Below are 14,341 nucleotides of genomic sequence, written 5' to 3'. Positions count from 1 at the left end.
TTTATAGAACTATCAAAACAAGTACCAATACTTTATTTGCAAATTATTGTGCAAGAAATGATCGACTCAGCAAATTTACCAGTCAACAAAGTGTGAGCTCTACCAGTTATAATCAATTTACATGTAATGATATGTCTAAATATGAATTTAAATGAGTTCTTGTCATTTCATGTTGATGAGCTGCTTTATCATCATAGATATGGACAGTGACCATAGCTAATGTTGCAGAAACAGCAAAGCATGCACAAGTTTCATGAGCCAATGGTAACCCAGCAGGAATAAATTTGTTTTCATATAAAAAGACAGCCTTGGACTGCGAAGCCATGTTTATTTTCCAGTCAAATTAACAAAAATACTTTCTACGAGGTTATTTCCAGACATTTGCTATATATGCTGCATCCACTGCAAATACACAGTATGAATCACAAATTTTCTTACCTTGAAACCTACTGCATTTCTCTTGCAATGCATGAAAAGAACTCTGAGGCCAACACAAAATAAAGAACCTTTCACCATCATCTCTGTTGTATATAAATATACATTCATAAAACTTGCAAAAGGAATATTCTGGAGATTAAGATAATTCTAGGTTCTATTACAGCACATTGGTCATATCCCCGCACAACCATCTTTAATACAATCATAAAAAATTTAAAATAACTGGGGCAAATGAAATAAAGTTCCATTACAGTGTTGATCAGATTATATGTTGGAAAAATGCAAGACAAAGACAGGTTTAACATACAAGAATGTGTAATTAAAGGCTGGCCTCAGAAATGTCTTTATTTAATACAATTAAATGAATATAATGGCAACAACTTTATCAAAAGGACACCATTAAGTGCTAAAGTGATTTTCATTTTTCTTAGGATAGAGGAAATAAGATAAACAAAGGTTAACATTTTCTAAATTATAATCCTTTTCATTTCCCCTAGCTTTATTAATAATATAGATATTCAGATAGAATACTCAAATATAACTTTTACTGACATACAGAATCATTTAAATGCATATTTGGTACAATTTCTTATTTTTGGTGTTCGGTAGTTGCTTTTGTTTTGATCAAATGATATAGCAGATTTATGCTTCATATCACAGATACATTTTGTCTATGTAAAGAATTACAGAGCTTTTTCAATTGTGGAATGGTATGTTTCATACATGTGAAATTTTAAAAATGCTGCATGAACCTGTGACTTTGCCATTACACAGATCAACCATCAGAAACTGTAATGAGCATGAGCTGACACATATTTCTGTCTTGGCTTTGTACAAGTATGGACACATTCAAAATGTTGTAACATCTGTATGATTTGCTGTTACTTTGGTGATTGTGATATTCCAGGTGTGGATGCAAAGTGCACCTTAATGGTCCTCATAGAAGTACTTTTATCCCCCTGTATTTTAAAGGCATCAGATTCTTTTATTCTCCCTTGTAGCGAGGAGGTCTCTTCTCCTTAAATGCAAGAAGGCCTTCAATTCTATCTTTTGTTGGGATAGTCTGCAATGAGCAGAGTAACAATTCATTATTGACACCAAAAACAATACCAAGAAAAATATTTGCATACGAATACTGGTTCTTCAATGCATCCAAGATGCATCAGAAAAACTATAATACAACAGAAAAATTAAAATTATATAGTCAGATATAGGAATGTATCAGACCCTCCAAGAGCATGAAAAAAGGTTGATGAACAATTTGGGTGGAGAAGGAGTACCTTTTCTCCAAACAGATAGATGAGTTAAAAAAATTCTATAGGGTTTGAGGCTTGTTGTGGTTTGTTTTTTGGTTTTTTTTTGCGGGGGGGGGGGGGGCTGGGGAGAGGGGAAAGTGTGGTTTGGGTTTCTAGGAGGTTTTTTGGTTGGGTTAATTTTGAGTTTTTGGGAGGGGGAAGAATGTTAATAATCTGATTACCACATCTTAAATAAGCATGTAATGATGATGCTTCTATTTCCATCATAAAAATCTTGTCTCAAAGTCTAAGAACATATAATCTCAAAAACATCATTCCCATGTTTCACTGGCAAAGAAGTTTGTCTCAAATTTTTACTGGTTAGCACATATGCCATTAACGCCCATGTTAGTGAAGTGTCCTTTATATTCTTTCATGTTAAACCAAAACAAAGCAAAAGCAAGGCAGTCCTTGGACTGGCATGGTAGTGTATGACTGGCTAGGTGTATGGCTGGTACTGCTTCACTACCTTCACTCTAACAGTACTGGTACTGATGTGTCCTGAACTACACCTCCTCCCTTAAATTCCTTACAAAATCAGACCAAGTAGATGGAAGTTTAAATAAAATGCCTAAAAGTTTGCAGAAGAAATCACAAAGCAATTTCTAGTTAAATTTCTGCATGTTTCATGAAAGGCATCAAAATGCCTGTTTTCTGTGCTTTCTTCACGTAATCATATTTACATACCTGAGCATAACAAGCTTCTTCAATTGCTAAACCTGTTACTAAGTCGACCTGAGGAAAAGAACACAATGGTTTTTACAAGAATTTCTTAATTTATTATATATTATTTCTAATATATAAATTATAACTCAGAGATAACATAAATATTGTGGTTTTTATATGCCACATACTAAAATACTTGTGCAAAGTTCTTCTACACTACTTTATGATATAAATGCTACAGTGACATGTGGTTAGAGTGGTTAGTATTTCTGTAACAGACTCCTTATTTAGCCATACAACTAGCATGCACTACACTCGAAAAATGTCTGCTCTTTACTACAAGTCATCTGGTTAAGTAAAAACCATTAGCTACCTGTACATTCATAATAATTTCATTTACTACAGAGGAAAAGATGCACTGTATGGTTATGCAAATTTTTTTCGGAAACAATGTATTTTTAAAATGTCATATAAGAATAGGATAGCAAGCCACAAAATAAACACAAATTCAAGTTCAAAAGGACTTCAAACAGAAAAATAAGAAGGGCCATATCTGTCCTGCACTTTCATCATCACCATCATCATCATCACCTATTTTTAATACATTTAGTTTCTTTGTGAGCTGTCCTGAACAGTTGAAAAGGCTGAATTTTCCATCTGTCTTAAGCACCAGATGCTACAGAATTCACTAGCTCTCTACGTGACCACCTTTTGGAAGGACTATGGCTATACACAACAAGCAGTTTTCAAGGGGAGATAAGTTATAGCATAAGTTATTCAAAGAAAGCCATGAAATCTGTGCCATGGTAGTTTTGTAACAACAGCTTGGGCAACCATTTGGCTTGATTGGTTTTGATACAGTAGATCATATCTTGGGCCTCAAAACTGAACTAGAAATGATCATTCAGAGTCCATCTAACCCTATCATCCCTAATTCTCTAACCACAATTATTTTGACCTTTCAATCCACTATATCTGGTAGTCAGATAACTTAGCTTGTAGCATTTTGAACCTTGGGTATAGAAATCAATCTCAAATTCCACCATTACTTGCCGTGGAAATCTAACATACTCTATGCAATGACATCTGAGTTTGATTCTCAGGCCACCACCTACTGGTGTTATGCTTTGCTGAGCTCACTGGCTGCTCTTGTGACTTTTAAGAAAAAAGGACAAATTCATCTTCTTGGAATCAGATACTAAACATGGTATGATCCTCTTTCCCTTGTAACAGATTGAGCTACAAGGTGTTTAGGTGCAGAGCCTAACTTTAAAAATGAACAAACCTGCTGAACTCAGCATTAGGATGTGTACACCTAAAGTAAAACACGTGTCCAGATGGGATTTTAAATGAGATTTAGAACTAGGTCAGTAGCGTGGCAATGGAGTGGCAATCATAATCAAACATGAAATCAGGTTCCAGGTACAACTTTAACACGAACTGCAATTAAACTATTAAAAAAAATAATATGCCCTTCAGCCTTTAACTTTATTAGTTACTAAACACTGAGAGCTTGACAGACTTAACAGAGTATGACTTTGATAATTTTTTCCACCTGAGATTTGAAACACAATTTGTTCATAGTAGTTTATGTTTACTTTCTACTATTAATAATTAGCAGAGTACACTACCCTTGAGGTTACTAAGCCTTGTTACAGAAATCAGCATCTCAGGAGTCTGAGATTTTAAAAATTACATTTAATTCTTTAGAAAGTTTTGACCAAACAGACTTTGAAAGACTACACAATAAAATAAAATAAAATAAAAACAGTTTTAGAAAAAGAATTTCACTGCAATACAACTGTTGCTAACCTGACTTCCAACCTACTCTCATGAAAAGTAAAGATCCTTACCTCCATTCCCTGATTGATAGCCAGTTTTGCAACTCTCATTGCTACTGGTCCCTAAAATGAGAGAAAAAGTTTATTTAAATGTCATCAAAACCTACAAGATTTGTAACTTGCAGGAGTTTGTAACTTGAAGAGTCTGCACATCAATAATCTTATATTAGGACCACCTAGACTTTGGACTTTTGTTAAAATTACAGTATGTAAATCATATATCCTAGATTTTACGATTATAGTAGACACTTGCTTCTAAACTGATAGTGTGAATATTAAGAAAAAGTACAAGTATACTATTTTCAAAAGAACCTAATTATTGTGTTCAGTTTATGTTTCAAAGGTGCTGAGTGTGTCCACATTTGTCAAGCTTTATCAATTTCCTTCAAAACAAGGCTCAGAATGGCCACTTTAAGATGCATCATTATAGGTCTTTGCAAGGTCAGTCCTATATCCCTACTATTGCACAATGGAGACATGTGAAAATATGTAATCATGAAACAAAATTAACTGATGCAAGCTTCAAACCTACAGTATGCTATTGCAAAGCCTGCTCTGGTCAAGTGATGACACTCTTCCGTGAGCGGCTGAGATCCCCAGTAAGCAGAGGGATTCCCACACTCGCCTCCAATTGCTGCAGAACTGCAAGGTTTCTTTGGGAATCATCTCAGTCCTGTTCCTATCCATCAGCATCAGCTTCTGGATATTCAGGCCTGCTGATTTGGGAAAAGCCAAACGCTCATGAGGCAGTACTAATAAAAGTTGTAACCATCAATCAACTTTCCAGAACTGCTGTATGTTAAAATTTTTACTGTACTTTTAATTGTTTATCAAGGTGCTTAAGACACAAATAACCATCAATAAATGCCATACCTAACCTATAACATTTTACATTTCCAATGAAAAATTTTAGCTGTTACACTTGTGATCCAATAAAGTGGTTCACTAATTATTTTCTTTTTCTGCCTCCTACGAATATTCTACCCAGGACCTTTTGCCTCTCTTCTGAGGAGTTCCACAGGAACAAAGTAATTCATTAAAATAATTGCTATACTAAAAAATAAAACCTCTATGTTGTTTTTTTTTCTGGTTTAAAACTTGAAAGCCAGAATATATAATGAAAACACAGACCAGATCACAGCAACTTGAGGACTGATGGAGGTTTTTTCGTCACTATGAAATAATTACCAAATAACACCATTAAATACAAGAGAGAAAACTTCTGATTACTTGTTACATAATTAGCACAGTTTTTTGATACATAATTTTGTGACAGTTTTCTTTAATAAAGCTGTTTCTTTTTCAAAGTTATTGTTTGGTAAAAACTAAAAGCCAAAATCAAAATAATTTGTTATACCTGAGGTAAGAATTCTCTCGCCAGAGCTAATGCTCTTCTGTATGCAGCATCCCCTGCTTCATTCTGTTCTACCACATGGCTAATCAATCCTATTGATTTTGCTTCCTCACCATCTACAATGCGTGCAGAGAAGATTAGTTCTTTTGCCAATGACACTCCAATTGTGCGAGGTAATCTTTGTGTCCCCCCTAGAGTTTGTAAAAAGACAAAATGCAACTATTAGTTTTCCATGTATCTATACCACAAAATTAGATGCCTTGCTCATCTTAAGTATTTTCATTTTAAATTCCATAAACAATTACATAGACATATAGAAATTCAACTAGTACAAAGGCATTATTAAGTACCTTCTTCAGTTTTTCAGACTACATCTAATTTGAAATCAATTGCCCTGTTTCTTAGAAAGACATGTAAATAAATGAAAATAGGTATTATTAATAGAGATTCTGTTCTATTACAGACAAGTTACCTTCCTCATATCAGCCAAAAGCCGAACAAAAACTACTTGACAGTAATTAACCCTCTGTTTCTTTTGAATGCTACATATTTTTATGACATAATTCATCTCTTCCAAATGACTAAACTTAAAAAGAAAATATACCTTAACGAGTCTGTTCTAGAATTTGCACCTTAGGGACAATATTTACATGTAAACTAAACTAAAAGCACTACTAGACAAGGTCTCTAAGAAGCCACGGTTTTGCCTCGTCTTACTCCCGCATAAGGTGCGGGAGTAAGACGAGGGAGTAATCAACCTTAAGGTGTGATTACAAAAACTAGGGAAGAACAATGACAGGTGCAGATCAGTGGAGAAAAGCATCTAACTTTTTAACAGTTAGCATTTCTTAGCTCATTCAAAACTTCTTTGACTTATCAGCATTTTCAGAAGGTCAATAAGCAGTAACTACATTAAACAGAAATGAAGATTGCTTAGTTGGACTAACAATTAACTTTTGAGAACTAACAAACAATGAGAATGTGGGAACAATTGTTATCAAAATGGAAGATGTAGATTCAAATCACTGAAGCACATTTTTATGAATTAAGACAGTGGAAATGGCCTTTATCCAGGAAAAATTATTTTGAAAATCACAAGGTCTACCATTTTGACATGGATCTGAAACAAATACTCAATTTATACAAACCGTCTGTAAACAAAAATTTCTTTCCAAATAGTTATTTCTGGAAGATCATGCTAATATATTTAAATGTAAATATATGTATATACGCAAGAGGAATATTTATAGGAGTTGTTCAAAGCCGGGTGGTATAACACTGTGCAAATGTGTGTTCAACAAAGTATTTTAATTTCTACTACATGATGTGGACTAAGTCACCAGTATTTTATTCAAGCCATTCAGTTCTCTTACTGATGTTTCCTGAAAATACTTTCAATATATAATAAGATAAATAAACTGACTGGAAACAAACTAAAAGTTTTTGTGATTTAATGGTTCAGCTTTCAACTACTATTTTTCTGAACCACAAGCTTCAGTACTACTGTATTCTTTTTCGTGAAATCAAATCTGCCTTTGAACACCTTATAAAATACAAAATTGTAGATGGTTTGGAGGATTTCTGCCTTATGCCCTTCTAGAATAGTAGAAGATGATGGCCTATAACAAAAACTGAGCTACATTTTCCAGGCAAAAACTGGAGGAGTGAAAAAAAATTATTGTAACAATTAAAATAAAATCCGTAGAATAAAAGCATTAGTAGATACAAATAATGTGATAATCTCTATGATCCTGCAGTGCTTGAGAGGATTTTAGCAAGTCAGTCCTAATGGTCAAGGGCAACAGATATTCAATAAATTCTGCTAATTCTGCTAATTTCTAAAGCTAAGCCAGTGACAGTGCTAGGGGTAAAATTTTGCTACCAGTACAATTTAGAGACATTTTTAAGAAAGGGGCAAGGGATGCACATACATGAAAGTAACCCCATACTGAATCCCAAAAAAACCTAAAAACCCTGAAGCATAAGCCTTCCCTTCAGCCTTGGCTTGCTTCACTGCTGACATTCACGGAGAATGACTAAAGCTGTATCTATCAAATTTATACCAGGTCTACACGCCAGAAAAATGTGAGCAGTGTTTTCAAGAAAATCACTGCTTCTGATACTGAGCTGTTCCACCACCACCATCCCCACCAAACATTTATTGGTTTTTTTATTTAAACATTGAATGTCTTTTAATTTCTCACCCAAATAAGCTGTCACATTAATCAACATCTATTCTTATACACATTCATGCTTTTAAGCACACATTGGAACATAGCAAATGTCTACCTTATTCTTCTTAAGAATATTTTAGTCACAAATTATTCCTTTCATGGTAGCCATGGAATCTAGAAAAGCATCCAGTTTGGCTTTTGATTAAAGAAAACTATTTGTTCAAATCATAAGACCTGAAACCATATGAGCCTGTATTTACTGACTCTGCATCTTCTGCTTCTTTCTTGCACGTATTCAGAGTATTTTTCTTTACTTAATTATCTGCCCCTTCCTTTACTGTTTTATCTCTTCTATTACTACTTTACCGGGAAATGCTGAAAACAAAGTTTCATTGAGCAACAATATTTCATAACTTTGACCAAACAATGGATATGTTGAAGCATGAAAGAGTGTTTATAGATTTAAAAAAACTGTTCTTGCCAGTGTATTACACAATAATGATTAAAGAGCAAAAAAAAAAAGCAGACTATAGTTGCTTGGCTGCCTCCTACACTGAAAAGCCATTAAGCAGAGGAGCATACTCTTTGATTAATATTTACAGAACAGAAACCAACAGTTCTCTGCATCAATCATATATATTCAGTAGCAGGGGTAACAAACTTGCACACACAAAAGCTATAAGACCAAATTAATCAAATGCAAACAACACACTATAATACATCCAACACACTGAAGTTGCATCCATTTATGAAGAAAAGATGGAGTATGCCACAGATAGATGTTCTGTTTTGGTAATACACAAAGAACACATAGTGTCTGCCAACTATAATCAGAGCTAAAGGAAGTAACACCCAGTCTTCAAAGACATTACTTAACCAAGGCATTTCATCTAAATGCAGTGCAGAATTTGATGGGAGAATAGTTGTTTCATCTTCACAAATTTAATGACATGTTATTTCAAGGACTAGTGATCTGGTATTACTCACTGTGCTGATAAAAGTATTTAACATACAGTTGCAATGTAAATGTAGTCTTACCTGAAACGGTATAGAGTCAATGTTGTAATAATTGCAAATAGCATTTTTAGATACGATATTTCATATTTAAAGTTTGTTTACTGTCAAAAAACACAGTAAACAAAAGACTGCTAATTTCTGGTACAAAAACTATTAAACAGTATTTTTTAAAATTTAACAAATAGTTGATTTTGCATGAATATTTATTTACTGTGAGTAATTCATCATTTACAAAATATTTACACAACTGGTTTGAATTAAGGGAATTACGTGATAAATGCCCAAGAGTATATCCAACAAGATGAAGCAACCATCTTACTGGAAATAGATTCATCATTCTGGCAGAGAATATCTACAGTCAGTAGTCTCTCATAGCTGATGGCACTGTTAAAACATATTGGAAAAAATCATGTTCTGACAAAAAAAAATTCCAAAATTTAAGTCAGTAATAATCCTGTTTACTAAATCAAGTAAAAACCAGTCATCCCATCCCATCCCATCCCATCCCATCCCATCCCATCCTATCCTATCCTATCCTATCCTATCCTATCCTATCCTATCCTATCCTATCCTATCCTAATCCTAATCCTAATCCTAATCCTAATAATTTGATTCACAGCAGAGGAATTAGACTGACAGGTTTCTAGCTTTCTTCTTTTACAGAGTACTGTGCACATCTTATATTTTATTAATAGTCAGTGGCGAAATCAAAACCAGTCATCCACAAAACTTTTAATTAGAAGTAAAATGTATCCTTGTGATTTTTTTTCAGAAAACTCTCGGTAGATTTTTCAGTCTTCCATTGAAACTCATAAAAATATGGAAAGCAGAAAGCTACTGTTTATAATAGTGAATCCTCAACAATGTAAATCCACAAAAAAATCCCTAATATGGGTAAAGTTATTATTTTAGTATAACACTTTTCAGTCATGTTACGTCCTATTTTAAAAGTCTCTGTAACAAACATTGCTTCCACTTTTAAAGTATCTTCCATCTGTTGCTAAGTTAAGAAATTCTGAAAATACAAAACATGTTAAAAGTCTAAACACTGTACCTAGATAACATTTAACACAAATTTTCCAACAGATTATTTCCAAGATTAGGTCTCAATCCTGAGAAGCTGTATATGTTTTAGTTAATTTAAATCCAGGTATAAATCTTTATGGGCTCAGGCATCTTCAATTTTGTCTCAGAAGAAAACATCAAGAGCCCTTCTCCAGCACAAACCAGAGAACCAACAAACAACCAAAACCAGCTTAGATTGGGAAAGACACCCATAAAGATGCAAAAAGATGACAGGGTGAAAACGTGATGGAGAAGAAAAGAAACAAAACACTATTTCTGTAAGAGGAAAAAAAGCACTGAGATGACAAAGAGCAGGCAGGTAAGGCCACTCTTATATACGGCCGCGCAAGTCGTTGTTTCTAAAAAGACTGGAGATCTGAGGAAAGACTGAGACAGTGGCCTGAGGCTGACTCAGAGGTTGCTCAAGGGTCTGTAATGACTAAGGAAACAAGTTTTTTTAGCAAAATTTCATAGTAGGTTGCCCAAAGGGCTCACACAAGTCTGGCTTGTCAGTCAAGCCAAAGAAAGCTCCACAGGAATGCCAGACACAATCTCCCTAGTTGAGGTCCAAGAGGCAGGACAACTTGCTGTATATGCCAGCCTGACTGTGGCAAACCCCATTTCCAAAACAGCCCACTTAATTTTCAAATCAGTCCTTAACTTTCACAATCCATTCTATTCATCTGTATCTGTGGACTGGTTTATTTAAAAACCTATCTGAAAAATACTTACACCAAACCGCCATGTGTGGGTGGCTTGAAGATGACAGCTAAAATCAGAAGAATGCAGTACTTGGCTTGAAGATGTATGAATGCTTAAGATGCATGAGAGGAAATGTAAATACACTTTAAGAATTCACTAGCACTTAAATAATTACAGCTTTTGTACTGAAAGATGAAATGGCCATGTAAATTAGAAAAACTAATTTATTTTCAAAATAAGTAATTGTCTTGTAGATTGAGAAAACAGAAGATGGTTTCCTAGCAGATGGCTGTGTACGTGAAATGGATGGAACCAAAAAACTGCATCTGGAACCCAAAGTTTATAAAATGGACTCCACTTCAAAAGGGACTCTGCACCTGGCATAAGGAGCTCAGTTCACATTTCACTCACAAACATGGTACAAACCCCACTGTCAGACAAAACACTGTTTGAGAAGCACAGATCTGTGTTATTCCTCATGGACATCCAGGACTTGAAATTCCAGGCAAAGCTAATGCACATATTATTTGCTGACAATATTATTTGTTTTTAAACAAAAAATATTATTAAGCTGACAATATTATTTGTTTTTAAACTGAAATTATTTGAGGGAAAAAAAAAAAACCAAACCAGAAATGCCAAAGACTATTCATCTACTTATTAACTTCTACTTAAGCGTACACAAGTGCAAAAAGCATGAGCACACAGAGGTAGTCAGTAAGACCATGTGCCTTTCTGTTACTCCATATAGAAGCTTGGTATTTTGTTTGATGATGCAATCAGTCACCTTAAACAAAATTCAGAAGTAGATGATACACTTTAAAGCTTAAGTCTTCTTGCTGCAGATAGATATTAATGGCCCACAAGAAGGCATTTTCCAGTTTCAAAATTACACCCACAGATTTATGAAGTCATTACTCAGCTGTAACAACAGGTAGGAGGTTTAGACCAGTGCTGCACTGTAAGATCATACTTCATAAATCACGTGGGATTTATGTGTAATATTAAGAACTTTTATTTAACTTGTACTTTAAACAAATAATTTTTTACTAGTCCATATTCTTATACTTTTCAATTGACTATGACAGCTAAACTTCATTTAATATGAAAATCAAGACAAGAAAGAAACAGACATGAGGAAAACTTTCATCACTAGTGAAAGAGAAAAATTAATCATCATTGTAGTATCCTATTTTACTTATATTTTTAATGAGATCACAGTCTGAAATTGGGTCAATTACTATAGTTTTCAGTGGACGGAACTGAAATGAATAAACAATAAGCAAAGCAAAAAACAGACTAATAAATCTGAAGTCTTCACTGCTTAAAAGCAAGTGACTTGAATGTTTTCCTCGAGTGTTTTCTTACAGAAATCTACTAGTTTATTCTTCCACCCAGCAAAGAAATCTGTTAAACCCCCCAACAAATTCCTATTCCTTAACTCTATTCTTTCTTCCATCCCGACTACTATCAAATTAATCTGCTTTCAATTCTTCCAGAGTAATAATTTTCTAAGAATTGATGTCTGAAATTATTAATCCCTGAAATCATGTGACTTGAGCAGCACTAAATAAAGGAGAATTGGTAGCTGGATGGAAGCTCAGGGAAAACAGCAAGTCAATGAGACAGCAGGAGGACACAATCTCACCTGGTTCAGCTACCAAATCCCAAGAAGGCAGAGCACTCTCTCTACTGATAAATATATGCCAAATTAAGTTGTACATGCAAAGCACATTTTTCATCTTAAGTAAAATGTACTCCAGGCAGAGGAACGATATACTACAGCTACACTGCAGCTAACCAAGTACTTAGGCTATAACATAATATCTACAACAAATTGGGGGTGGCTTTGAAAACACAGATTCTACAAAAAAACTGGCCAAATCCTTCAATACTGGCAAGCATTAATAAAGCAATATGCAATGCAAAAAGGAAACTGTTCCAATAAATTGGAACATAAGATACATTAATATAAACATTTCAGTTTAAAGCCAGTTCCTGTGCAACAGGACACCTACTCCAATAAGCACAAACTGGTATTTTAACACTTTATTGTCTGGGACTGCTCAAACACGTTTCCTTAACTTCAGCTTTTCCATCACCTTCTTCATATTTTTAAATTCTTGAAAAAAACCCAGAAATCAATATGTGAGAGGAAATCAAGAAAGAGACTAAATAAGCAATTATTCCCATTAGTCATCTGACAGATGGTTACAACACTACAGGAATAAAATACATTAAGAAAATACGTTTTATGTTCCTCTTGCCTGCTGCTGTGGCATAGCAATACAGGACAGAAGTCACTGTTTTTAGCATGCAATGCAACATGTATTGTTAGCAATGGCAAGTCTTTTCCTCACAGATGAAGAAACTAGTGCTAATTATATTTTTCTGTCACCTAATCAAGCGCACATGAGTTGGATTTAACGGACCTTTTTGGTTTCAAGGATCAAGAAATTAGACACTAATTTTGTTTTCCTTACATCCTACATCCAAATTCCAGGAAGAAAGACATTAGGGGCTATACAGGCATGAGGTAATGAAGAAATGAACCCTTATCAACAGCAAGAGCTAGAATAGCTGCCCTGCATCTGTAGGGCCCTTCACTGCACTTATTAAAAAACTTACAAATATATTTTAATTAACATAACTTATTAAAAATAGTTTGTATAAAAACTATATAAGGTTCAACAAGACAGGGAACACCACTCATTTCTGACTAGCTGGCTTCATCCTGCTTTTCAGGCAAGACTATTCTGAAGTGAGCAGAGTCCACCGCTGAACACTTTGTGCTTCTACTTGTGGCTACAGCCCAGCTGCTGGCTCCTTGTTTCTGAATCTCTCAGGGCACTCCTACATGCAGATCCTTTGACCCTTCTCTGGCAGCAATCCATCTGCTTGACTAAAGATTCATTGCTAGAGCTCTCCCAAATCCTCAGCAGGTTAGGAACATTTTACTGGAGCCTGGAGACATCAAAAGTTCTATTACTGCCTAAGTCCTTCAGAAAACACATGACATTTGAGCAAGAAACTAAAATTTAAAAAAAAACTTTAAATAAAGGAAACTTTTCTCTTGAAATCTGAAGAGAAAGGATGGAAAGGGGAAAAAAAGTTAAATGACAAGACTTGTATGAGTCCATTAGCCTGCACGACCAGAAATTTGATGAGCAAGCATGAACCTACATCACCTTCTTGGCCTCAGTCTCTTTTCCCTTTCTTTCTCGGATAAAATGATTTTTTTTAAAAGACTGACTACTTTTGTTTCATTTTAAGCCTGTGATGTGTTTCACCCTAGTTACCACCAGCCTTCTTCCCTATCCAGACTCAGTTGTAACATTTATTCTTCTTGGAAGTATATCACCGAAACAGGTCAGAAACTGAAAACATTAATCACACCTCCATTTTTAATCCTAGTCAAAAAGGGTTGTATCTTTCCATGCACATGTAATTGAAGGTCATACAGAGAGCTGTACGTGTCCTATGGAGCTATCTGGTGAAATACCAAATGTAAGATACGCTTGCAATGCCCTTATGACTTTTTGTGTTGCAAAACATAAATATGATTGTGAGACAGTCTACTTTGTTCACAGTCTCTCTCATCTATTTCCTTGTCATACATCTCTATTTCTTTAGATTTTTTAAGATTCTAAAAGAAAAAAAAATCTGAAAAAAAAAATTAGAGTTTTACAATTTGTTTTCAGTTGATAATTAAGTGCAGGCATTGAACTGAACCCTCTGAATGTTAACAGTCCTACCTACACCTGAAAAAAATATTAAAGCAATTTTATC

The 14,341-nt window shown here is 34.5% G+C and overlaps 1 protein-coding gene across 5 annotated transcripts in view; it reads right to left on the bottom strand.

The window, feature by feature from the left end:
- The window catches only part of AUH (AU RNA binding methylglutaconyl-CoA hydratase), a 119,674-nt gene continuing 105,333 nt past the window's right edge, over positions 1–14,341 (bottom strand). For 2 of the 5 annotated variants that reach the window (XM_059873280.1, XM_059873282.1), the window contains 4 exons: positions 5,708–5,785; positions 4,253–4,303; positions 2,421–2,468; positions 1–1,501 (listed from right to left, as the gene is read on the bottom strand). In XM_059873280.1, coding sequence (XP_059729263.1) covers positions 2,440–2,468; positions 4,253–4,303; positions 5,708–5,785 — 158 coding nt within the window. In that variant the 3' untranslated portion in view covers positions 1–1,501; positions 2,421–2,439. Of the gene's footprint in view, positions 1,502–2,420; positions 2,469–4,252; positions 4,304–5,597; positions 5,786–14,341 lie in introns of those variants that run through there. The other 3 variants (XM_059873279.1, XM_059873278.1, XM_059873281.1) reach the window with 3 other exon arrangements.

Source organism: Haemorhous mexicanus, chromosome Z, assembly GCF_027477595.1.
Source record: "Haemorhous mexicanus isolate bHaeMex1 chromosome Z, bHaeMex1.pri, whole genome shotgun sequence".
Classification (NCBI taxonomy): Eukaryota; Metazoa; Chordata; class Aves; order Passeriformes; family Fringillidae; genus Haemorhous; species Haemorhous mexicanus.
Note: the sequence above shows the minus strand (reverse complement) of the source record. Positions and strands in the feature narration are given on the sequence as shown.